The sequence below is a fragment of the Jaculus jaculus genome, chromosome 19 (assembly GCF_020740685.1).
Source record: "Jaculus jaculus isolate mJacJac1 chromosome 19, mJacJac1.mat.Y.cur, whole genome shotgun sequence".
NCBI lineage: Eukaryota > Metazoa > Chordata > Mammalia > Rodentia > Dipodidae > Jaculus > Jaculus jaculus.
Window position 1 is genome coordinate 53,869,279 of NC_059120.1, and position 24,313 is coordinate 53,893,591.

General features: G+C 48.0%; 6 protein-coding genes across 6 annotated transcripts; 3 read left to right on the forward strand and 3 right to left on the reverse strand.

The window, feature by feature from the left end:
• Positions 1 to 4,644: 4,644 nt before the first annotated feature.
• Positions 4,645 to 5,639, reverse strand: LOC123456017 (histone H2B type 1-C/E/F/G/I). Its single transcript, XM_045138364.1, has one exon. It carries the CDS (start codon positions 5,517 to 5,519, stop codon positions 5,139 to 5,141), a length of 381 nt encoding a protein of 126 aa, XP_044994299.1. The 5' UTR covers positions 5,520 to 5,639; the 3' UTR covers positions 4,645 to 5,138.
• A 193-nt stretch (positions 5,640 to 5,832) lies between these two features.
• Positions 5,833 to 6,314, forward strand: LOC123456016 (histone H2A type 2-A). The gene has a single exon (XM_045138363.1). The coding sequence runs from the start codon at positions 5,850 to 5,852 to the stop codon at positions 6,240 to 6,242; it is 393 nt and encodes a 130-aa protein (XP_044994298.1). The 5' UTR covers positions 5,833 to 5,849; the 3' UTR covers positions 6,243 to 6,314.
• A 432-nt stretch (positions 6,315 to 6,746) lies between these two features.
• Positions 6,747 to 8,824, forward strand: LOC123456015 (histone H3-like). Its single transcript, XM_045138362.1, has one exon. It carries the CDS (start codon positions 7,279 to 7,281, stop codon positions 7,822 to 7,824), a length of 546 nt encoding a protein of 181 aa, XP_044994297.1. The 5' UTR covers positions 6,747 to 7,278; the 3' UTR covers positions 7,825 to 8,824.
• A 6,927-nt stretch (positions 8,825 to 15,751) lies between these two features.
• Positions 15,752 to 16,114, reverse strand: LOC123455998 (histone H2B type 1-C/E/F/G/I-like). Its single transcript, XM_045138073.1, has one exon. The coding sequence runs from the start codon at positions 16,112 to 16,114 to the stop codon at positions 15,752 to 15,754; it is 363 nt and encodes a 120-aa protein (XP_044994008.1).
• A 294-nt stretch (positions 16,115 to 16,408) lies between these two features.
• On the forward strand, positions 16,409 to 16,938 carry LOC123455977 (histone H2A.J-like). The gene is made up of 2 exons (XM_045137992.1): positions 16,409 to 16,765; positions 16,927 to 16,938. Exons 1-2 carry the CDS (start codon positions 16,409 to 16,411, stop codon positions 16,936 to 16,938), a joined length of 369 nt encoding a protein of 122 aa, XP_044993927.1.
• Positions 16,939 to 16,999: 61 nt separating this feature from the next.
• Positions 17,000 to 17,451, reverse strand: LOC123455997 (histone H2A type 2-B). The gene has a single exon (XM_045138072.1). It carries the CDS (start codon positions 17,426 to 17,428, stop codon positions 17,036 to 17,038), a length of 393 nt encoding a protein of 130 aa, XP_044994007.1. The 5' UTR covers positions 17,429 to 17,451; the 3' UTR covers positions 17,000 to 17,035.
• Between the last annotated feature and the right edge of the window lie 6,862 nt (positions 17,452 to 24,313).

Here is a 24,313-nt window from a genome sequence, read left to right on the forward strand (position 1 = left end):
TGAACTCACAGCTGTCCTCCGACCTCAGATCTCCTGAGCGCTGGAATTAAAGACATGTGCCATCATGCCTGGCCCAAGCAACTTTTTCTTAACTGTGACAAGGAAAGGAATCATTCCCTCGTTCACATTGTGTACTGTTGTGGTCCAGGGATGCCAAAACTTTTTATATGTATTAGGCAGAGAGAAGGAGGCGGATAGAAAAAGGGACAATGGGTGTGCCAGGGCCTCTAGCCACTGCAAACAAACTCCAGTTATGGGCCTTTATTATCTGGCTTATGTGGGTATGAAAGACCCCCAGAGGGAGACCTTCACTATAGCATGCACCCAAAGACACACGGGAGACCAAACTTGCTGCAAAAGCATGAGGCTTTATTCAGGAAACCAGAGCTCTGGGGCCGACACATCTCATGCAGGAGACAGCGGAGTCAACCCTAAGCCCTATTGGGTGTTTCTTTTTATAGGGTTCTTAGCAAGGAAGGGAAAGGGGAGGGGGTTTCACAAGGGTATTTGCCAAGCTTGTACAGTTATGTCTACATATCTTATTTGTGCATAACCAGAGTTTAAGTCCTTGGTCAGGCTGCCTTGGGAAACTATTTTATTATTTTGGTTTTCTCAAAACTGTATTTTTGTTTTTCCTCTTCCCGGGACATAAAGTTTAGGTTGACCCGACCAACCCATATCTTGGGCCACCTGCAGCCTATCTTTTAGCCTATTTGTGATTTACTCCTTCCTGAATATACAGTTCAGGCTGTCCCCTCACTGTTTCTTCATTAAGTTTACTTTAAATTTTCCCATCCTGCCTTTCAGTTGCTGGAGAGTTGAACCTAGGTCCTTAGACCTCTCAGGTAAGCACCTTAACTACTAAGGAATCTCTCCAGCCTGCCAATTTTTTTTTTTTTTTTTTCTCCCAAGGTAGGTAGGGTTTCACTCTAGTCCAGGCTGACCTGGAATTCACTATGTAATTTTAGGATGGCCTTGAACTCATGCTGATCCAGCTACCTCTGCCTCCCCAGTGCTGGGATTAAAGGTGTGTGCCACCATGCCCACCTCCTGCCAAATGTTTTTAAAAGTGTTACAACTGCAAGGCTTGACTAAATAGGCTTTTGCTTAATAAAACACTAACTTTGCCATCTACAGCAGTAGAGCTGTTTTAAGCAAAACAGTCTACAGTTGGAAATATCACATATGAATTATATAAATAAGAAACATCTGCATTGTATTTGAAGCTTTTCATAAATCTGAGGTTTGAATCTATGTATTTCAATTTTGTATGCTTAAAAATACTGATCTAGCCAGGTGTGGCACACACCTTTAATCCCAGCACTGGGGAGGCAGAAATAGGAGTATCCAAACAAACAAACAAACAAAGTTAATTGTAATATCTTAATCTAATTCTGGTCCTTAGGTTAACTGCAATACCACTTTTGCAAGTAACAAACAATATTGATTAAATAATATTAGTGACTATACAATACATACATAAATGTCTCCAATTGTAAAATAAAAAACTCTATGTGGTTGTTCCTTTAGTTTCCTATGGCTACTGTAACAGATTACCACAATCTTGGTTGCTTAAAACGTTTATTCTCACAGGTTTGTTAGTTAGTCCAACATAGCAAATGACTTTCATTAGGTAGAAATCAAGGCTGTGCTCCCTCAAGACGCTGTACAGACCACTTTATTTCTTCTGTGCCCTCGGCAGCTTCTTTAAAAATTTCAGACTTGGGCTGGACAGATGGCTAAGAGGTCAAGCCTCATTGCCTGTGAAGCCTAAGGACCCAGGTTTGATTCCCCAGGACCCACATAAGCTAGATGCACAAGGTGGCACATGTGTCTGGACTTCATTTGCAGTGGCTGAGGCCCTGAAGCACCCATTGTCTCTATGTATCTGCCTCTCTCTTTCCCTCAAATGAATATTTTTTAAATATATTTTTTTCCTGTATGCTGTGTGTGAGAGTGCAGGCATGCACACTAGGCACAGAAGGCAGAGGATGTACTTCAGGCGCTGGTCCTCATGGGTAAGGTAGTACAAGGCTAGCTGGCTGACTGGCAGGCTTCTAGACAGCTGTCCTCTCTGCCTCCCTTTTTGCCCTCCGCACATTGGGATCACAGACACTAGCACTACAGTGATGTCCAGCTTTATGTGGTCTCTGGGGAAGACAACTCGGGTACTCACACTTGCAAGCCATTCATCCATGGAGCCACCTCCCCAGCCCCTAAAATTTTAAGTTAATTTAAAAAAAAAAAAATCTTAGTGGGTAGAGTGCCTGCCTGGCATGAATGAAGCCATGGGTTTGATCCCCAAGCATGGGATCAAACAGTGTGGTGGCACATACCTGTAATCCCAACACTCAGTAGGTAGAGGAGCAGGAAGATCAGAAGTTCAAGGTCATCCTCAGCTACATAATGAGATTGTGATCAGATTGGGCTACATGAGACCCTGTCTGTTGAGATCAGGCAATATCTTGCTGTAAATTACCCCACATATTGTATGAAAAATGGTTTTTTTGGTTTTCCAAGGGAACTTGCTCTGGCCCAGGCTGACCTGGAATTTACTATGTGGTGTCAGGGTGGCCTCGAACTCATGGTAATCCTCCTACTGTCTCCTAAATGCTGGGATTAAAGGCATGCATCACCACACCTGGCTTGAAAATGGCTTTGCAGGCTGTACCTCAGATGAGACTCTATTTTACAGCTTTTTAAAAAAGAAAATTCTATTAATTTGCCAGAGAGACGGGGAGGGGGGGGGGGGCGGGGAGAGGGAGGGAGGGAAGGCAGGAGTGATAGAGAGAGAAAGAGAATAGGCCCACCAAGGTCTCCAGCTGCTGCAGATGGATTTAGGATGCATGTGCCACTTTGTGCATCTGGCTTTATGTGGGTACTGGGTAATCAAAATCAGATCATCAGGCTTTGCAGGCAAACACCTTAACCGCTAAGCCATCTCTCTCAGTCTACAAGAACTTTAGGAAAATAATTTGGGGCTGGAGAGATGGCTTAGTGGTTAAGCGCTTGCCTGTGAAGCCTAAGGACCCCGGTTCAAGGCTTGATTCTCCAGGACCCACGTTAGTCAGATGCACAAGGGGGCGCATATGTCTGGAGTTCATTTGCAGTGGCTGGAGGCCCATTCTCTGTTGCTCTGAAAGAAAGATTGATTTAAGAAAGAGAAAATAATTTGCAGAGTGAGAATTAATATGGGTGGGTGAGGGCCTCCATACACTGCAACTGCAATCCAGTCACGTGTACCACTTTGTGCATCTGGCTATAGTGGTTACTGGGGAATTGAACCCAAGTCACTAGGCTTTGCAGACAAGCGCCTTAACCACTGAGCACTCTCTCCAGCTCTGCTAGCAACTCAACTCATTTGGAGCAAGGAGGGTAACACTACTCCTGGATAGACATATGAACAGCACCGTCTGGCACCACAGATTGGCAAAAGACATTCCTGGGGGTAGAAAGAGTGCTACCCTATAAATGCATTGGGGTGAATGAGGACTAGGGGAACATATAAGCGTATTAAAAGCATATCAGAAAAACCAGAGCAGAGCTGGGAGGGGTGGCACACGCCTTTAATCCCAGCATTTAAGGGGCAGAGGTAGGAGAATCGCTGGGAGTTAATGGCCAGCCTGGTCTAAGTGACACTCTACCTTGAAAAAACAAAACAGCAAAGAACATAGACCAAGGGAAAATGAAGTAAAAACACCTACTAATGCCATCTGACCAGCGGGTGAGTGGCAAGGGCTCCCACCTGTGGCTCCAGAGGCTATGGCTGCGTTGTCCTCACTGTTGATTATCGGGAGCCATAGAGCAAAAGCCTCTCTCTATTTGCCTGGGCCTGCTCATAAACTGACTCATTACTCAGAAAGCTGGTCCATCCAGCTTTCTGTTAGGTACTTCTGGAACGTTGGTCAGCAGACTGCTTACAGAATCTTAAGTTTTGTAAAAAAAAAAAAAAAAAAAAAAGGCCAGTTTATGGTCAGGATGTGAAGCCTGGTGCAGTCAGGATGTTAAGCCATTGAGGCAAGATTAGATGAGCACCTGATAACATTCCCTTTAGGTTTCCTGACAATTCCAAAGCCCTAAATTACGTCAACCAGCTTATTCCCCTCCCCCCCCCCCTTTTCTTCCCCTATATAGCCACTGTGTAAAAAATAAAGATTCTGAGGCCTTGACAAACATCTAGCATGGTCTTCTTGTCTGTTTGCCTTTTATCATCCAGGTTAACCTCCCCTTGGGTCCTTGTTCAACTCCCCGCTGGCCGGGGCAGTTGATGCTGCCCATTCCATGGCCATCAGCCTGTCAAATGCTTGTCTGCCTGAACCTGCCATCTGTCTCTTCATGTCAACACGGGTCATTTCGTTTTTCGTGCTCCTGCAAGGTCAGTTCTGACCTTGCAGCCTCACCTTACAGTCAGCAGCACCTTTTTCCAACAACTGATTATCTTACAAATAGTCTACTCCATTATTTTTACCAGCTTTGGCAAACCAGGCCTCTTTGAAACTGCCTTCCTTCTTTCAGTCATTCTACATGTACCTAACATATGACCGTTAACTTAAAAATAAAGATGAACAAATTAATCAAGTGATTCCTGTAAACTGAGATAAACATTGCAAACCAACTTTTGAAAACAAGAGCTGGAGCCGGGTATGATGGCGCACACCTTTAATCCCAGCACTTGGAAAGCAGAGGTAGGAATGTCGCCCAAAGTCCGAGGGCACCCTAACATTAGTGAATTCCAGCTCAGGTTAGGCTAGTGAAATCCTATCTCAAAATGACCAGAAGTGATTGCCTCATGAAAGCCCATTAGACCCAGGATACAGGTCGCCGTCCTTATCCCCTGTAGACAACTGCAAGCGACTAACCCAAAGTAGAACACATCGTATAAGTAGCAAAGTGGCGGCAGTTCAAAGTCGACCTAGTAGCTTTGCCTAGTTCGAAGCGCAGACAAGTTCGTTCATACAACAAACGTGACATGACAACCCTCCATTTCACAAGTCTTAAACGCTGGACGCACGGCCCTATCACTCATCCCTTTTCCTTAGCAACATGCAAAGACAGAAAGGCTCTTTTAGTGACAAGGTGGGTGGCTCTGAAAAGAGCCTTTGGAAGGAAGCGGTGCGGCGGCGTCGGCAGCAAAACGTCTACTTGGAGCTGGTGTACTTGGTGACGGCCTTGGTGCCCTCGGACACGGCGTGCTTGGCCAGCTCCCCGGGCAGCAGCAGGCGCACGGCCGTCTGGATCTCCCGCGACGTGATGGTCGAGCGCTTGTTGTAGTGCGCCAGGCGCGACGCCTCGCCCGCGATGCGCTCGAAGATGTCGTTCACGAACGAGTTCATGATGCCCATGGCCTTGGACGAGATGCCCGTGTCGGGGTGCACCTGCTTCAGCACCTTGTACACGTACACCGAGTAGCTCTCCTTGCGGCTGCGCTTGCGCTTCTTGCCGTCCTTCTTCTGCGCCTTCGTCACCGCCTTCTTCGAGCCCTTCTTGGGCGCGGGGGCAGACTTGGCGGGCTCAGGCATGGCGGCAACAGCGACGGACACCTAGGACCCACGAGCCGGAGCGCAAGAGTGACCGACCAGGACGGAGCGCGCGGCACGACCGGCTACTTATAGAGGCCGCACGCAAATGAGGCCTCTGAGCGCGCCGCGTTGTGATTCGCGAGTTCTCAGCGGCGGAAGTGCGAGATTATGTAAATGAAGGGATTGTGGCCGAGCGATCCTATTGGCCGTCATGGCGACCCGGTGGCGGCCAATGAAAATGGTCGGCGGACAATCACCGTCCTGGCTATAAGAGGGTGAGGCGACGGTGTTGGTGAAGGCGTCTGGAGTTGTCCTGGCGGCGTTGTGGAGATGTCGGGTCGTGGCAAGCAGGGCGGCAAGGCGCGCGCCAAGGCCAAGTCGCGCTCGTCTCGCGCTGGGCTGCAGTTCCCGGTGGGCCGCGTGCACCGTCTGCTGCGCAAGGGCAACTACGCGGAGCGCGTGGGCGCCGGCGCGCCCGTGTACATGGCGGCGGTGCTCGAGTACCTGACGGCCGAGATCCTGGAGCTGGCGGGCAACGCGGCCCGCGACAACAAGAAGACGCGCATCATCCCGCGCCACCTGCAGCTGGCCATCCGCAACGACGAGGAGCTCAACAAGCTGCTGGGCAAAGTGACGATCGCGCAGGGCGGCGTGCTGCCCAACATCCAGGCCGTGCTGCTGCCCAAGAAGACCGAGAGCCACCACAAGGCGAAGGGCAAGTGAGGCCACCCGCCGCCCCGGACTGGAGCGGCTCCGACCGCGTCTTAACTCAAAGGCTCTTTTCAGAGCCACCAACTTGTCTCAAGTTGAAAAGGAGTTGTTGGCAGGGCCGCGTTCTGGCCTTTCCCAGTGGCAATGAGTGGCGGGAGGTGGGTGGACCGCCAAGGGGTCCCTGGTCCCTGTCACTCTCATCTCCGGGCGGTATTGAGTAGTGGAGTTGTTTTCGAAGGGACCATAAGTCTGCGTCCCCAGGTGTCGGCTAAGTCACAATTCGGTGTAGTTCCTCCTGGCTCCCCTGTGTGTCAAGCCGGCCCCGTAGTGCCATTTCCACCCGTCCTGCCATTCACCCCGCCTCTGATTAAAGCGACGGTCTCCCCAACGCCACCTAAGCAGCAGAGCGCCGTGTCCGCCGCGGACCGGCCGCCTCCCAAGTGGAAGGCTCTTCAGCGCCACCAACTTACTTCAAGTTAGACTTGGGCACTGCCCGTCTTCCGTCCGCTGCGGTGGCGCTGCCGGCAAGTGGATAGAGGGCCACGGGGTTCCGGGGCTGTCAACCCCTGTGGGCCATATTGAATAGTTGGTCTTTTACAGGGGAGGACTGTCGGTCTTGGGTAAACCACTGCCTCCCGTGTCACTGGTGGTGTCGGCCGGGCAGCAAATAATTTAACGTAGTTAGACATGGCCCGTCCGCCTTGTGTGATCCCGCTGCCATCCTGCCCGGTTTTCTCGAGTCTGCGTTGGTGGGACATTTTCACCCCCAACCACCGTACGGCACAGGAGTCGGAGGGTGTGGGTCTGGGCTTTGCTAGGCCCCTGCACTGGGTGGAACCACGCAGCTCCAGGGCAGTGAGGGAACCGACGGAGCGCCAGAGACCCCACGACTCCCTCGGCACCTCCCCCACTCCTCTCCCCTCCCCCCCGCGGGAATGTTGGAAAACCGGAGACAAACCACCCGCCCCGTGCAAAGTCACAATGAGGCGGGGCGGGGCTGTTCTGCGGGAGCCAATGTGCTGCGCGGTTGCCGGGGACGTCACGGCCAATGGGCAGGCAGCGCGGGACTTTTGAGTCTTCCTCCGCCCAATCGGGAAAAGGCTGCGCCTATAAAGGCGGCTGCGCGGGTCGCGCGGATCGTTGGCGTCTCTGTTCCTGGCGCTGTGCTTTTCGCCGCTCCGCCATGGCCCGCACGAAGCAGACGGCGCGCAAGTCCACGGGCGGCAAGGCCCCGCGCAAGCAGCTGGCCACCAAGGCGGCCCGCAAGAGCGCGCCGGCCACGGGCGGCGTGAAGAAGCCGCACCGCTACCGGCCCGGCACGGTGGCGCTGCGCGAGATCCGCCGCTACCAGAAGTCCACCGAGCTGCTGATCCGCAAGCTGCCGTTCCAGCGGCTGGTGCGCGAGATCGCGCAGGACTTCAAGACGGACCTGCGCTTCCAGAGCTCGGCCGTGATGGCGCTGCAGGAGGCGAGCGAGGCCTACCTGGTGGGGCTGTTCGAGGACACCAACCTGTGCGCCATCCACGCCAAGAGGGTGACCATCATGCCCAAGGACATCCAGCTGGCGCGCCGCATCCGCGGGGAGCGGGCCTGAGACGGGTCGCCCTCCGCCGTCGCATCCATCCAAAGGCTCTTTTCAGAGCCACCCACAGGACCTTGGAAGGAGCTGTTGACTTGGTTGGTTTTTGGGTATTCCTGGCTGGGTGGGTCTCGGGCCTCACGAAGAACCTCAAGACCTGGCTTGTTCTAATTATCCTGACCTTGGCTTTTTTTTTTTTTTTTTTAGCTCGGTAGTTTTGTTGGCAGAATCACACCAAACGGAAGGGTGTCGTTTTTAACTGCGGTCTTCCTTCCCTACTAATTTAGAAAGGGGTCGGCAAGCAGTGTAGCTCTTCCCCTCGGAATCCTTGCCCTGCCCCGGGCTCTGCAATTTCCAGAGCACGCATCTGCGTCTGCGCATTCCAGGTCTACTCTAACTTACAGGGAGCTCCCTGCTCCTGTTCAAGTTCTCTTAGTTGGACATTAACACTACCTTTGGGAGTGCACATTAATTTGAGTAGAAACAAGGGATTTGTCACTTGCTGGGCCAGCCCCCTCGTTTGGCCAACTGACCAAGATGGACTCTGGCTGGCTATTGGACCCTGGACCATCTAGCCTCCTGTCCATAATTAACTCATTAGGTCAGTATGAGAGATTACTGTGTTTGGTTGTCAGTGCTAACTAGGCCACTGTCAGCAATATTCGGTGTCACTCATTCCTACCTTCCCTTATCTTTTGTCAATATTGGGAGCCCACCTGACCTGAGGGTTCTCCCTTGAGCTGTTAACATCTTAGAATGTTTAGTGTGTGTTGTGAGGCCTGTTAGGATTCGGGATTGACCAGAGTGACATGAGGAATACAAGGAAGAGAAATCAACCCCAAAGGCACAGACTTGATTGGAATATACCGAGTGGCAGCCTTCTCCCATGGTAAATGAGCACGGTGGGCCCCTTGGGTGGGTGGGGATTTTAAGGAGTTAGGCTTCAGGGCAGCCTGAGATGAGGGAACCATGGGTAGAGCTTTGGGTCTCTATTCTCTTTACCTTTTTTTTTTTTTTTAGGAGTGAATACTGGGAAAATAGAACCTCTTGTTTACTGATCACCTGCTGAGAGGGGATTAGGGCTGTTTCCCAGGTAGCCTGGTAACTGCTGGCTTCTAGCCATCTTCAAGCTTGTAAATTTCATGATCCAAAAGAATTTTTCCAGCGAGGTCAGTGATTTCTTAAGTCCTTCAAGGCCCTTCAGCCTTTTTTTAAAACATCAGGTCCCACTGGTTTCTTTACCCACTCCCACTTAATTTTCTTTGAAAGAGTCAACACAGGCTGACTTTGTGGTCTCAGCATTCAGGAGGCAGAGGTAGGAGGATGGCCATGAGTTGAAGGTCACCCTGAGACTACATAGTGAATTCCAGGTCAGCCTGGGCTACAGTGAGAACCTGCCTTGAAAAACAACAAAAAAAAAAGAGGATACTGTATTAATTACCTTTCTCAGCTGGGTGTGGTGGCACACACCCTTAATCCCAGCACTAGGGAGGCAGAGGATCACTGTGAGTTCAAGGCCAGCCTAGGAGTTACAGATCAGCCTGGGCTAGAGCGAGACCTTACCTTGAAAATAAGTGAAAAAAAAAAAAAATCACGTTTTTCATTGCTGTAACAAAGTACCTGACAAATGCAGCTTAGGGAACAAGGTTTGGTTTCTGCTTCCAGTTCAAGGTTGCAGTCCACCATGGCAAGGAAGACATGAAGCATAGAGCAATGAATCCTTGTGCTCAATTGTCTTTCTCCACTTATTTATTTGGGAGAGAGAGACAGAGAGAGAGAATGGATGCACCAGAGCCTCCAGCCATTGCAAAGAACTCCAGACACATGCACCACCTTATGCATCTGGCTTACATGGGCCCTCGGGAATTGAACCTGGGTCCTTAGGCTTCTCAGGCAAGTGCCTTAACTGCTAAGCCATCTCTCCAGCCCTTCTCCTTTAAAAAAACATATATGTATATATTATCCCATTTTTATTTATTAGAGAGAGATGGAGAATGGTGCCACTGCAAACAAACTCCAGATGTATGTAGGCTAGAGTGAGACTCTTCACCCTCAAAGATACCAAATGCGGAGAAAGAAAGAAAAAAGAGAATATGAACTTACCCCGTCTAAAGAGAAGACAGGAGGAATTAGAAAAGAGTTCTTCCAGCACCACATGTGAAGGTGGCAGAGATAATGCCTTATTGATAAGGTAGCAGATATGTCACCTTCAGAAGACAGAACAGCAGAGAGTATATGGAGCCAGCACACAGCAGATTAAGGAAATGTGTCTGCTGCTGGGGACTAGCGCCATGCACAAGGCTCATGTACACGGGCTAAAGTTCAACTTGGAATCCCAACATCTCCCCCACTTTCATTTTCTATAATTTTGATTTCTTCCGGAAACATCATCAGGTAGGAAGCGGAGTTTGCTTTAAAGACAGTAAGCATTGTTTCAGGCTGGGTGAGCCAGAAGACCAGAGAGATGACCATTCACACTAGGAAAAGGCATAGAGCTGGAGAGATGCCATAGTGGTTGGTGCACTTACCTGCAAAGCCTAACAATCTTAAGTTCAATTCCTCAGTGCCCATGTAAAGCTACCTGCACAGGATGGCACATGCATCTGGAGTTCATTTGCAGTGGCCCTGGAATGCCCAGTTTGTCCATCCTCTCTCTTTCTCTCTCTCTCTCTCTCTCTCTCTATCTCTATCTCTATCTCTCTCCCCCCTTGGAAATAATCAAAAGACGGCCATATTACCAATCATTTTAAAAAGCAGAAAAGATTTAACATTAAGGCCAGAGAACCATTTTGTGGGGTTTAGCCAATCAGCCACACCATTTAAGGTTATCAATAGTTTGTTGTTGAGCTTGTTTTACTTTTGTATATTGTGATAATTTTTCTCTTAGGTTATGGTAGAAAAGAAGCTAAAAGTTGAACTGATTCACTGGGTTACTTTAAGAGTTAATTGCTGAGGAGCTAAATTTATCTTTATCAGCAGATGAAAAAAAATCCCAAAGATAGAGAACTGTCCAGAAAGGGCCCAGAGAGATGACTAGAAGGAAAGACTGCCCCGGCCAGCGGGGAGTTAAACAAGGACCCGAGGGGAAATTAACCTGGATGAGAGACACAAAGAAGGAGACCAAGTCTGTATTCCAATCAAGGTCTCTGAATCTTTATATTTTACACAGTGGTTATATAGGGGAAGAAAAATGGGGGAATAAGCTGGCTGACGTGATTTGGGGCCTTGGAATTGTCAGGAAACCTAGTGGGGATGTTATCAGGTGTTCATCTAATCTTGCCTCAATGGCTTAACATCCTGACTGCACCAGGCTTCACAGCCTGACCATAAACTGGCCTTTTGCAAAAGATAAGATTCTACAAGCAGTCTGCTGACCAACGTTCCAGAAGTACCTAACAGAAAGCTGGATGGACCAGCTGTCTGAATAATGAGTCAATTTATGAACAGGCCCAGGCAAAATGGAGAGGCTTTTGCTCTATGGCTCCTGACAAGACAGTTCAGACTAAAACAAAGTAAAATGGAGTTCACTGTTTGGGTGGCCTGACTACAGAAACGATTGATATGCAAATTGCCACATCTTGCTAGTTCACTTACCCCTCTCGGCTATGAAAACTATAAAATGGAAATAAAATCTCAGCTCCGGGTAGAGCTTCTTTGAAGGGCTATCTTTGGCCCCTGGGGAAAATAAACTCTTCTATTTTCATTCATACTGGTGTGGGAGTGATCTTTCCAGAGAATTTCTGCAATAAGTGTCCAAGTGATTAAAGAAGGAGAGAGAGTTGTTTCTCGCAGATGTCATGAAATTAAGCCAGATTGGGGGTGGTACAAAGTTTGGTGAACGTTGTCACAGTGAGGGAGTCAGGTAGCTTTTTTAGACAGTTGGGGTGAGCCCTAAAAATAAAAAGGAAGCACGGCCGGGCATGGCGGCGCACGCCTTTAATCCCAACATTACAGAGGCAGAGGTAGGAGGATCACCATGAGTTCAAGGCCACCCTGAGACTATATAGTGAATTCCAGGTCAGCCTGGGCTACAGTGAGACCCTACCTTGAAAAACCAAAATAAATAAATGAAAAGGCAGGATGTCTGCACTTGCTAGAATTCTTATTTCTTTCCTAGACCTGTTTTTCCACAAACAACCTGGGCCCCTTCTTTGTTTTTTTTTGTTGTTGTTGTTGTTTTGTTTTTGTTTTTTCGAAGTAGGGTCTCACTCTAGCTCAGGCTGACCTGGAATTCACTATGTAGTCTCAGGGTGGCCTCGATCCTCCTACCTCTGCCTCCCAAGTGCTGGGATTGAAGGCGTGCACCACCACGCTCAGCCTGGGCCCCTTCTTAGAGGGAGGTCTGTCCTAAGATTTAAACACTGTGGGTGGTCAAGTTCAGCCCCAGGAACTTGGGTATCACGGCTAACCTCTTCCTGAGGCAGCCCCTAGCCCTAACCAACCAGCTGTCCATCTGGTTCACCTGAGCCAGAAGACAACCCAGGACTATAAAGTTATAAACACCTTTGCAAAGGGAGGGCAGGATCTCTGCACTCACTGCCTGATCACTTGGGAATTTCCAGCTGCTGGTAAGTTCCCCTTGGCTTGGCCCAGGCCCAGCCTGGAGAGCAGAGGGGAGGGCCCCGTAGCCCACATGGGCTCTTCACCCCTCTGCAGCTCCCCACGTGGCAGGAGCTCTTTGAACTTACTTTTCTCTTTTCTTTCCATGGTCTTCCCAGGCCCTCCACATAGGATCTCTAGCTTTGTGGGTGTCTTTCCTTGGCTCTCTACTTCCCTCAGTAAATATAATAATTTAATAATTATCCTTCTCAGTCTTTTTTATTCACTTCTTTGATTAATGTTAGGCACGAACCTAGGGTTTAGGGTTCAAGGACTTTCCTGAACCCCAAGCATCCCATCATATCAGGTTAATTTAGGACGTGCTCATAAGGCTCTTTGTTGATCACTTGGCCAAAAACAATGGCAGCTTCAATAGCAGCCAGCTGGCTAAGAACTTCAGGACTGGGGCTGGAGAGATGGCTTAGCAGTTAAGGCACTTGCCCACAAACCCCAAGGACCCAGGTTTGATTGCCTAGTACCCACATAAGACAGATGCACAAGGTGGCATATGTGTCTGGAGTTTATTTTTTTGCAGTGGCTGGAGGTCCTGGAATGACCATTGTTTATCTGTCTCTTCCTCCCTCTCTCAGAAATAAACTAAGAAAATTTAAAAATAAAAATGAAAAAAGAACTTCAGGATCAATAGCAACTTGTCCTGAAAGCCCAGTGGTAACATTACTCATAGGTCTGAAGTTGATGAGCTATTTTCAGAGAAATGGGCAGGGCAGCAGCAGCGATAGAGACTAGTAAGGATGAAAGATAATAGCTTCTTTCTTTCTGTTTCATTGCTAAGAGCAGATGCTATTTGTTGCACGGTTTGTCTCCCTTCCATGTCTGGGTAAGGTTAACAGGGACCCAGGGTTGGGCACTCCATGTTTACATACATACATACGTACACACATATATGTATCTTTGGTAGCATTGGCATAACAGAAACGGGAGGTGAATGTGCTTATAGAAAAGGGGTTGAAATTTGATCCCATATATGACAACTAGTTCATTATGAAAATAAAAGTGTGTGAGGGGCAAAGACACACCCACTTGGTATCATCATAGTATTCCCATTTAAACTGTCCATGTTCAAAGCAGGCTGGTCCACTGTGTTAAGTTCACAGCCTTGAAGGCAGTCCCATCCTCCAAACAAGTGTCTTTGTAGAGGAGTCCTGGCCATTTGTGTATTTTAGATGCAATATTGTGACCTGGAAACCCAGGCTTCAATGAAGGCTGTAATTGGAATGAATATGCAATATCCAATTCCAGGGAGGGAAGGTTTCAACAGATAACTTACCTAGGACTAACAGACCTTGAAGACCCCAGTTTTCTAAAGTTAACTTAGAATTTAAAAGATTGAAAGAGGGCTGAAGAGATGATTTGCTAGTTAAGGCACTTGACTGCAAAGCTAAAGGATCCAGATTCAATTCCCAAGTACACACATAAAAACAGATGCACAAGGGGGCGCACATGTCTGGAGTTCATTTACAATGGCTGGAGGCCCTGGAGCACCCATTTTCTCTCCCTTTCTCCCTCCCTCTCTCTCTCTCTCTCTCTCTCTCTCTCTCTCTCTCTCGCAAATAAATAAAAAAATTTTTTTTTTAATTGTGTTGAAGCCAGGTGTGGTACTTCACTCTTGTAATGCCAGCACATTGGGGACTAAGGAAGGAGGATTGTCATAAATTCAAGGCCAACTTAAGACACATAGTGAGTTTTAGGCCAGACTGGACTTTAGAGTAGGAAACTCCCCCAAAATTTAAAACCGTGACCCAGGGAAGTGGCTCAGCAGTTAAAGGCACTTGCTTACAAAGTTTCCTGGCCTGGGTTCAGTTCCCCAACACTTTGTCAGAGGCAAATTGCGTCTGTAATCCCAACATGACTACGCCAAAGGGAAGTAGAGCCAGGAAAATATGAAGCTCACAGGCCTGGCAGTTCGTTTGAAGGGGCAAGAGACCCTGTCTCAAAAAAGGTAAAGCACAGACTTGAAAGTTGTCCTCAGACTGCCACATGGCCACACACATACACACATAAATAACAAATAAACAAAATCTGAGTATCCAAAAAAGTCACGTGTGTTAGACCTGGCATGGTTGCTTATGTCCCTAATTCCAGCACTTAGAGAGGGGCAGAGGAAGGAGGGTTGCTGCAAATTTAAAACCAGCCTGGGTTACATCGGTGTGAGGATACATAGCGTCAATTTGCTGTTGAGGTAGGGTCTCACTTTAGCCCAGGCTGACCTGGAATTCACTGTGTAGTCTCCCGATGGCCTCAAGCTCAGTGATCTGCCTTACCTTGGCCTCCTAAGTGCTGATGCATGTGCCACTTTGTACACCTGGTCCTGAGGAATCAAACTCCCAGTTGTAAGGCTTTGTGTGCAAGCGCCTTGGCCACTGAGCAGTCTCTCTCCAGCCCTGTATTGTCATTTTGACAGAACCTAAAAAGCACCTGCGAGGGATTGTTTCCATTAAGTTAGCCTCTGGGCATGTCTGTAGGCGATTGTCTTAATTATCTCAATTGAGACGGCAGGACAAAGTGTGGGTGCTGAGCTGGCGCCCTGGACTGTACAGAAGAGAAGTCACTGCTCTGCTCTGCGGCCTTGCTGTTGGACTGACCTGGTTCCCTGCCACCACGCCTTCCCTTCCGCTTTACACACACACAAAAAGGGGGCGGGGCCCGAGACATGGCTTAGCGGTTAAAGCTCCTGCCTGCAAAGCCTAAGGATCCAGGTTCGATTCGCCAGGTCCTACGTAAGCCAGAGGCAGAAGGTGGCACATACATCTGGAGTTCGTTTGCAGTAGCTAAGAGGCCCTGGCGCGCCCATTTTCTGTTTCTGTCTCAAATAAAAATCGATATTTAAAGATAGGGAGTGAGATGTTTCTTCGTTTTAAATGAATCAAATTTCAGCATTTGCCCAACTCGGCCTTGGATCCTCTTGAATCACAGCCAAAGTAATCAGTCACATGATTTAAGGTCCTAAGACACGCACAACAAAGCCACCTAGACAAGTCTGGTTGGGGAAGGAGGGCTAAGGGCGAAATTGTCACTATCCTAGTTTAAACCCTAAAAAAACCCAAAAGAATTAGTGAGGCATTCGGATCCCAATGCAAACCAGTCACTGGAAAAGAACTTACAAATATTTAAAAGCCTAAGTGTAGGCTGAGTGTGGTGGCCCACGCCTTTAATCCTAGCACTTGGGAAGCTGACGTAGTAAATTATACTGGGAGTTCGTGGCCAATCTAGGCTAGAGTGAGACCCTGCCTCCTAAATAACAAACAAGTGGGTTGCTCTGAAAGAGCCTTTAGGGGAGAGAAAAAAAAAAAAAGGCGAAGAGCGCCTTGTCCAAGGCCAAAGTCTACTTGGAGCTGGTGTACTTGGTGACGGCCTTGGTGCCCTCGGACACGGCGTGCTTGGCCAGCTCCCCGGGCAGCAGCAGGCGCACGGCCGTCTGGATCTCCCGCGACGTGATGGTCGAGCGCTTGTTGTAGTGCGCCAGGCGCGACGCCTCGCCCGCGATGCGCTCGAAGATGTCGTTCACGAACGAGTTCATGATGCCCATGGCCTTGGACGAGATGCCCGTGTCGGGGTGCACCTGCTTCAGCACCTTGTACACGTACACCGAGTAGCTCTCCTTGCGGCTGCGCTTGCGCTTCTTGCCGTCCTTCTTCTGCGCTTTCGTCACCGCCTTTTTCAAGCCCTTCTTGGCGGGCTCAGGCATTTTTCAACACAAAAGCAAAAGCTACCAGACAGCAGCAAACTACAAAACTCTCTGGACCTGATCCTTTTATTATCACATTATGCAAACTAGGTATTAAATTCTTTCATTTTCATTGGTCCACGGCGTTATTGTGCCTTACGTACTAGCAGCGGCTTTGATCTTATTGGATGGCACGGAAGCTAAATGTGGACCAATGAAACGCTCATCCCTGACCCCAGCCCTTGGGAAGTTTATAAAAGCTTTGATGTTGTTGGTCTTCGTTTTTCAGGTTTGTTTCATAGTTACTATGGAGTTATGTCAGGTCGTGGCAAGCAGGGCGGCAAGGCGCGCGCGGGGCTGCAGTTCCCGGTGGGCCGCGTGCACCGTCTGCTGCGCAAGGGCAACTACGCGGAGCGCGTGGGCGCCGGCGCACTCGTGTACCTGGCGGCCGTGCTCGAGTACCTGACGGCCGAGATCCTGGAGCTGGCGGGCAACGCGGCCCGCGACAACAAGAAGACGCGCATCATCCCGCGCCACCTGCAGCTGGCCATCCGCAACGACGAGGAGCTCAACAAGCTGCTGGGCAAAGTGACGATCGCGCAGGGCGGCGTGCTGCCCAACATCCAGGCCGTGCTGCTGCCCAATAACTCGGGAGAGTCACAAAGCCAAAAAGTTTGTCAGAGTCAAGTTTCACTCCAGCCCAGACTGACCTGGAACTTTATTACTACGTAGTCTCAGGGTGGCCTCGAACTCGTGGTGCTGGGGGGTGGGGGGGTTAAAGGCATGCGTCACCACGCCCAGCAGATTAAATCCTCAAAAACAACAAAAATCAGGCTGTGTGCTAGCGGACGTGACCAGCCTTTTGTCTTTGACACTTTGGTGGCTCTTAAAAGAGCCTTTTTTTTCTTTTCGGGGGTGGGGGAGGGATGGTGGCCAATCTGATCACTTGTTCTTCCCCGGCTTGTGACTCTCCGTTTTCTTGGGCAACAAGACGGCCTGGATATTGGGCAAGACGCCGCCCTGGGCGATGGTGACTCCTCCCAGCAGCTTGTTGAGCTCCTCGTCGTTTCTCACGGCCAGCTGCAGGTGGCGCGGGATGATGCGCGTCTTCTTGTTGTCGCGGGCCGCGTTGCCCGCCAGCTCCAGGATCTCGGCCGTCAGGTACTCGAGCACGGCCGCCAGGTACACGGGCGCGCCGGCGCCCACGCGCTCCGCGTAGTTGCCCTTGCGCAGCAGACGATGCACGCGGCCCACCGGGAACTGCAGCCCAGCGCGGGACGAGCGCGACTTGGCCTTGGCGCGCGCCTTACCGCCCTGCTTGCCGCGTCCCGACATTACGAACCGATCGGCAGCGACAGCTCCCCTTTTTTTTTTTTTTTTTTTTTTTTCTCCTTTTCCCAAGAACAGGGACGTGGGAAGGCTGAGCAATTTGATGTCATTTATAATAAGAGCTGCCGGGAGGGGGGTGAAGGGGAAGCAGCTGGATTGGCTGAAAGCGAAGCCGTCTGGAACAGCCAATAGGAAAGCAGAGATTAAGAGTCCTCATTTGCATCCTGCTGGACCAGGAGATGACGGATAGCTGAAGGAACCTACCAATCGCCGAGAGCCATATTAAATCCCCTTATTTGCATGCCAGAGATTTTAAAGGAAAGCTTCCTCCTGCCATCGCGCCCCTCCCTCCCCCGGGAAAAAAAAAAAAAAAAGCCGCTTCTGTTTGTAGAATAGCAATGTGTTAGCAATGTTGTTTTGCCACAGCTTTGAGCAGGACAATGCTTGCAAAGACGCTAATGGTTACAGAGGCCCTCAAGTAGGTAGTTACTCCCTTCAAGGGTATGGGATTCTGTGGCTGATTACCCCTAGGGCCTTGAATGACCCTCCAAACCTCACCCTGTTTGTCTCACAGGCAGATTCCCTGGAAGAACTCGTAATGCTTCCTCTTTCTCCAACCTCACTTTAGGCACCACATCCTCACCTCCTGCGCTCCAGGGAAATCGCTCGACAGGGGTTGATGCGGAGGCGTCAGTCGCCGTCTTGTACCCTAGACTGAAAATCTCGCCCTTTTTCTTACCTCTCCGATTTCCCTTACCTTGCCATGTACTCTGGCCCCTTCGCAACGCCTGAGTCCAGCTAAACCCTCTCCTGTCCCCCAGCTCTTCTCACTCCCTTCCGAGACTTACCCACTTCCACGCCTCCAATTAATCCCAATCTGTCACAAGCCTACCTGCTTAACCGATGCTTACACTTTTGTCTGTCCCAACAAAGTCGCCTTCAACCCATCTGAAAGCACCAACAAACTTCCAAGAAAGGCTCTATCTTCCCATCTTCTCGGCATCTGCAGTTACTCCTTTAACGTCAATTTACCCTTTCCCTTCGATGTCTCCCTAAAATTTCAGCCAAAGCCCCAGTTGCATGGTTTTCCCCTGCAGCCTCTAAATTAGGCGTTCATGATCAGATCCTCCACCCTACTACCAACACAGCCCCCAACCCTTTCCTTAAACTTTCTGGCAGAGGTCAGAAGAGATGGCTTAGAGGTCAAGGTGCTTGCCTGCAAAGCCAAAGGGCTCTGGTTCAATTCCCCAGTAGGCACGTAAAGCCACGTGCTTAAGATGCGTCTGAAGCCCTGGTATGCCCATTCTCTGTGTCATAACAACAGAGCTGGGAAGATGACTCAGTGGCTATAGGTGCTTGCTCGCCCCAGTGCCCACATAATGCCAGGCATACAAAGTGGCACATACATATGGAATTTGCAAGGGTAAAGGGTCCGTTCTCTTTTTCTCTCAATCCTCAAGGTTCTGGCCTTTAAGCAATGGACCTTTTCTCAGCCTAGGTGAAATCTTTCAGATTACAGTTACTGCCTCCCGAGTGCTGGGATTAAAGGTGTGCGCCGCCACACCCCGTTCAATCAACTCTGTGATTATTCTATCTCAAGATAGAAATGGGAAGTAAGGAAGAGGAAAGCCAATTATGAGATCTATCACTATAAATTAGCAAATTTGCATGCTAAACTGTTGTTCATAAGTTTCTTGTGTAATTTGTTAGCACGGACCATTCCCCAAAGAAGTCAGTCAATCCCAGCACTCGAGAGGCGGAGGTAGGAGGATCGCGGTGAGTTTGAGGCCACCGTGAGAATGCAGAGTGAATTCCAGGTCAGCCTGAGCTATGACCCTACCTCAAAAAAAAAAAAAAAAAAAAAAGCAGTCAATGATTTAAATTGTAACAATGTGAACCTGTCACACCTTCAGGTCCATGGACAAAGTCCAGATAAACAGGAAGGTCCCACAAATAACCCTGGTGCACCTTTGAATCCCTGCTTTAGGGGTCAACTGAACTCCATTTTTCTTGCTCTGATTCTCTTGCTTCTATCATAGTGCCCTGCACGATGCTGACCTGGCTGTATGATAAGCCTGATACTACCTATAAAGCAGATGCAATTTTCTGGTTTTTTTGTTGTTTTGTTTTTCAAGGTAGTCTAGGATGACCTGGAATTCACTTGTCTTTGTTGGGTCAGGGGGTTGCACAAAGAATGAGGCAAAGACTGTTCGAGCTCAACAAAAACCAGAAAAAAGTTTGTTACAGCCAAGACACGACACAGCTGATCGATCGGGGACGCAGCCGGACTCGGGAGCTGGAACTGTGACCCCGAAGGAGTGGCTTACAGTCTTTTTAAAGAAAAGCCACAACCAGGAGAAACACAACCAGGTACTAGACTAACAATGGACAGCCAGGGGAGGAGTGGGGTGACCTTTAACAGGATTAGTGGGTTCCAGGTGGAGAAATGCACTGTAACCATGTAACTGTAGTTAAGGAACTAGAACTAGCTGTTTTTGGTTTTAGGATGTTGGCAAATATAGAGGGTATTCAGAGAGGGGAATCTGACTTTTGTTTTGTTTTGTTTTGGTTTTTCAAGGTAGGCTCTCACTCTAGCCCAGGGTGACCTGGAATTCACTAAGTAGTCTCAGGGTGGCCTCGAACCCCCAGTGATCCTCCTACCTCTGCCTCCAGAGTGCTGGGATTAAAGCTATGCACCACCACGCCCAGCTGGATCTGACTTTTTATTGGTTGGCTCAGCTATAGGGAAATACCTTTAACAAAAGCACATAAACAATATGGAGAATGCTTAACAAAATGGAGTTCCTATGGTCAGCTTACAAAATGGAGTTTTTATGGTTAGCTTAGTCCTTTCATCTAGTTATAGGAATTAATGAGTCAATGAGAATAATCAAGCAAAATCCACTTCAGAGACAGGGAGAGAGCCTTCATTCATGTGCAGACCTCTGATGGCTAACGCTAAAACTGACAGAGGCCCTGAACTCGGATTGGGTTAGACTTGTATACCTTTAAAACAATCCTTGGTCTTGTGAGGTAATATGATGGAGAATGGAATTTCAAAGGGGAAAGTGTGGGGTGGGGGAGGGAGGGAATTACCATGGGATTTTTTTTATAATCATGGAAAATGCTAATAAAAATTAAAAAATAAAATCCTTGGTCTGAATTCTCCCGTGCTTACAGAGGGGAGAGATTTACATCCATAAGTGTAGGGTTCTGTCAAGTAAGATTAAGTACAGGCAGCTGTCTCCTGAGATAAGGTAGTTTCATATTGTCCAAAGGGGTCCGGCTCAGAGTCACAGAATTCTTGTCAGCTACCATCAGAGGAATCTCCCCACTGCAGTTTCGGAGGAGGAAAGTGTGACATCTATTGATTCACTGAAAGTCCTAGGAACATATTTACATTTCTTATAGATAGGTTGATTATATTCCATCTAAACTAATATAAACTAGAAACATTAGAAATATGGTATTTCTTCAATAGTCTCAGGGTGGCCTTGAACTCTCAACTATCCTCCTACCTCTGTCTCTGAGTGCTGAGATTCAAAGTGTGTCACCACAGCCTGCCTTATTTTCTTTTTTTCTTTTTTTAAGGCATGCTCCACCATGCCTGGCCTAAATATATTTTCAAATTTTATTTATTTTTATTAATTTATTAGAGACAGAGAGAGAGGCAGAGAAAGAGAACATGGGCATGCCAGGGCCTCTAGCCATTGCAAACAAACTTCAGACACATGCTTCACCTTGTGCATCTGGTTTACGTGGGTCCTGGGGAATTGAACCTGGGTCCTTTGGCTTTGCAGGATAACGCCTAAACCGCTGAGCCAACCCTCCAGCCCCAGCCAGCCTAATTTTCTATTTCACAGAGAAATCAATGCTCTGAGGAATTAAAGCACTTGCCAAAAGTCACATAACCAGCCCAAATTGAGCTGACTCAAAGAATATGCTTGCCAGGCGTGGTGGCACACACCTTTAATCTCAGCACTGCCCAGGTAGAAGGATAGTTTCCAGTTCAAGGCCAGTCTGAGACTACATAATGAACTTTCAGTCAGCCTGGGCTATGTCAATTAAAAAAAAAAAAAAAAAAAGCCAGGTGTGGTGGCACACACCTTTAATCTCAACACTTAGGAGGCAAAGAGGAAGATCATTGTGATTTCAAGGCCAGTCAGCCTGTACCACAGCAAGACCCTACCTTGAAAAACAAAAAACAACAACAACAACAAAAATTACATATTCTTTACTACTTCATTCATCTTTCACTAACTAGATACTGAGTTTAATAAACTCACTTATCAGGCCTTGCTTTTCTCCTCTGTAAAAAATAAAATAAAATAAAATAAAAAAAGAAATTATATTTAAGTTACATGTAAAACTTATTAAATAAGTCTGAATGCACCATGCTCAATTACTATCTATTGCTCCCCAGAGTTCCTTTCCCAACGTTTTTACTAGAGCCATTAAAGAAGAGAGTGCTGGGCATTTGTACAAGTTCATGCCATCACAAACACACTGGATCTTATTTTGTTCAAGACTTCTGGGACTGTTCACGGAAAGGCAACTGGATTCCTTCCCAGGCAGTTTAATTAAACATTTTGCACGCTAGCTCCGGTCTAACCACAATCCTCTCCCTTCTCTCTTCCCACCCCTGCTGACGTCCATACTACACTGCAATCCACTCATGGGATTCACAGAGCTTTTCTAGAACTCCAGACAGCCAGGAGGCTGAGGTAGAAGGCTCTCTCTGAGTTCAAAGCCAACTTGGACTACATAGTGAGTTCTAGGTCAGTCTAGGCTAGAGTGAGACCTTGCCTAAAAAAATCAAAAAGAAAAAAGAGAGAGAGAGAAGAAAAAGAGAGAAAGAAAGAAAGAAAGAAAGAAAGAAAGAAAGAAAGAAAGAAAGAAAGAAAGAAAGAAAAGAAAGGAAGAAAGAGAGAGAGAGAGAAAGAAAGAAAAGAGAGAGAGGAAAGGAAGGAGGAAGGAAACCAGGCATGGTGGCACATGCCTTTAATCCCAGCACTTGGGAGGCAGAAGTAGAAGGATCACCATCAGTTTAAGGCCAGCCAAAAATAAATAAAAGAGAAAAATAAAATAAAAATAATATGCCTTACCTTAAATGAGACTAGCCTAGATGTCCTTTGACTGATGGATGGATAATGAAGATGTGGTACACTTATACAATGGAGTTCTATTCAGCAATAAAGAAATATGAAGCCAAGCATGGTGGCACATTTCTTTAATCCCAGCAATCTGGAAGCAGAGGTAGGAGGATCACTGTGAGTATGAGGCCACCCTGAGACTACATAGTGAATTCCAGTTCAGCCTGGGCTAGAGCAAGTCCCTACCTTAAAAAAAAAACAACCAACCGAAAGAACCCCTATGAAATTTGCACGGAAATGGATGGATCTGGAAAGAATTATAGTAAGTGAGGTAGCCCAGTACAAGAAAGCCAAATGCCAGGCTGGAGAGATTGCATAGTGGTTAAGGTGTTTGCCTGAGAAGCCAAAGTACCCAGGATAGATTCCCCAGGTCCCACATAAGCCAGATGCACATGGTGGCACATGTGTCTGGAGTTCATTTGCAGTAACTAGAGGCCCTGGTGTGCCCATTCTCAGTCTCTATCTCTTTCTCCCTCTCTCTGTCTCAAATAAATAATTTAAATATATATATATATATACATATATATATGTATGTATGTATGTATATATAATGTTTAAAAATAAGAGACACAGGGGCTGGACAGATGACTTTCAAGTTTAGAGGTTCAGGTACTGAAAGGCAGGATGGAAAATTTTAAAGTAATCTTGGTGAAGAAATAGCTGGTTGCTACAGGTAGGGGACAGCCTGAACTGTATATTCAGAAAGGAGTAAATCAAAAATAGGCTAAAAGATAGGCTGCGGGTGGCCCAAGATATGGGTTGGTCGGGTCAACCTAAACTTTGTGTCCTGGGAAGAAGATAAACAAAAATACAGTTTGAGAAAAACCAAAATAATAAAATAGTTTCCCAAGACAGCCTGACCAAGGACTTAAACTCTGGTGTCCCGAATAAAGCCTCATGCTTTTGCAGCAAGTTTGGTCTCCCGTGTGTCTTTGGGTGCGTGCTATCTCGAGACTTGAGTGAAGGTCTCCCTCTGGGGGTCTTTCAGTACTTGTCTGCAAAGCTGAAGGACCCAGGTTCAAATACCCAAGACCCACATAAGCCAGATGCACAAGGAGGCACACACATCTAGAGTTTGATTACAGTGGGTTGAGGCCCTGGCGCACCTATTCTCCCTCTCCCTCTCCCTCTCCCTCCCTCTCCCTCCACCGTCTCTCTCTCTCATAAATAAATAATAAGAGACAAATTATGGACAGAAGTATCATATGGACACAGATAATGTGCACCCAGAAGCAATCAACTGTTATTAGAAAAATTTCAGTGCCAGGGGTGGGATACCTTCCAGTGAGTTGTTGGCCAGGGAGGTCTCACTCTAGCCCAGGTTGATCTGGAATTCACTATGCAGTCTCAGGGTGGCCTTGAACTCACGGTGATCCTCCTACCTCTGCCTCCCGAGTGCTGGGATTAAAGGTGTGTGCCACCACTCCCAGCTTGAATATGCCTTACTTTAATAGAGTTGTCAGAATAAGTGTAAAAACACATGATATACACACACATATATGTATATATATATGTATATGTATATGTTTATATACGTTGTTTTGTTTTTCAGGGTAGTGTTTCACTCTAGCCCAGGCTGACCTGGAATTCACTATGTAGTCTCAGGGTGGCCTTGAACCCATGGGCGATCCTCCTACCTCTGCCTCCCAAGTGCTGGGTTTAAAGGCATGCACAGGTGTGTACCACTGTGTCCAGCTAAGGTGTTTTCTTTTTATTGAAGCAGGTTCTCACTCTAGCC

Excerpts from the sequence above, each read along its gene's own strand:
- LOC123456015 (XM_045138362.1), top strand. The coding sequence starts at position 7,279 with ATGGGCAGGCAGCGCGGGACTTTTGAGTCTTCCTCCGCCCAATCGGGA.
- LOC123455977 (XM_045137992.1), top strand. The coding sequence starts at position 16,409 with ATGTCAGGTCGTGGCAAGCAGGGCGGCAAGGCGCGCGCGGGGCTGCAG.
- LOC123455997 (XM_045138072.1), bottom strand. The coding sequence starts at position 17,428 with ATGTCGGGACGCGGCAAGCAGGGCGGTAAGGCGCGCGCCAAGGCCAAG.
- LOC123455998 (XM_045138073.1), bottom strand. The coding sequence starts at position 16,114 with ATGCCTGAGCCCGCCAAGAAGGGCTTGAAAAAGGCGGTGACGAAAGCG.
- LOC123456016 (XM_045138363.1), top strand. The coding sequence starts at position 5,850 with ATGTCGGGTCGTGGCAAGCAGGGCGGCAAGGCGCGCGCCAAGGCCAAG.
- LOC123456017 (XM_045138364.1), bottom strand. The coding sequence starts at position 5,519 with ATGCCTGAGCCCGCCAAGTCTGCCCCCGCGCCCAAGAAGGGCTCGAAG.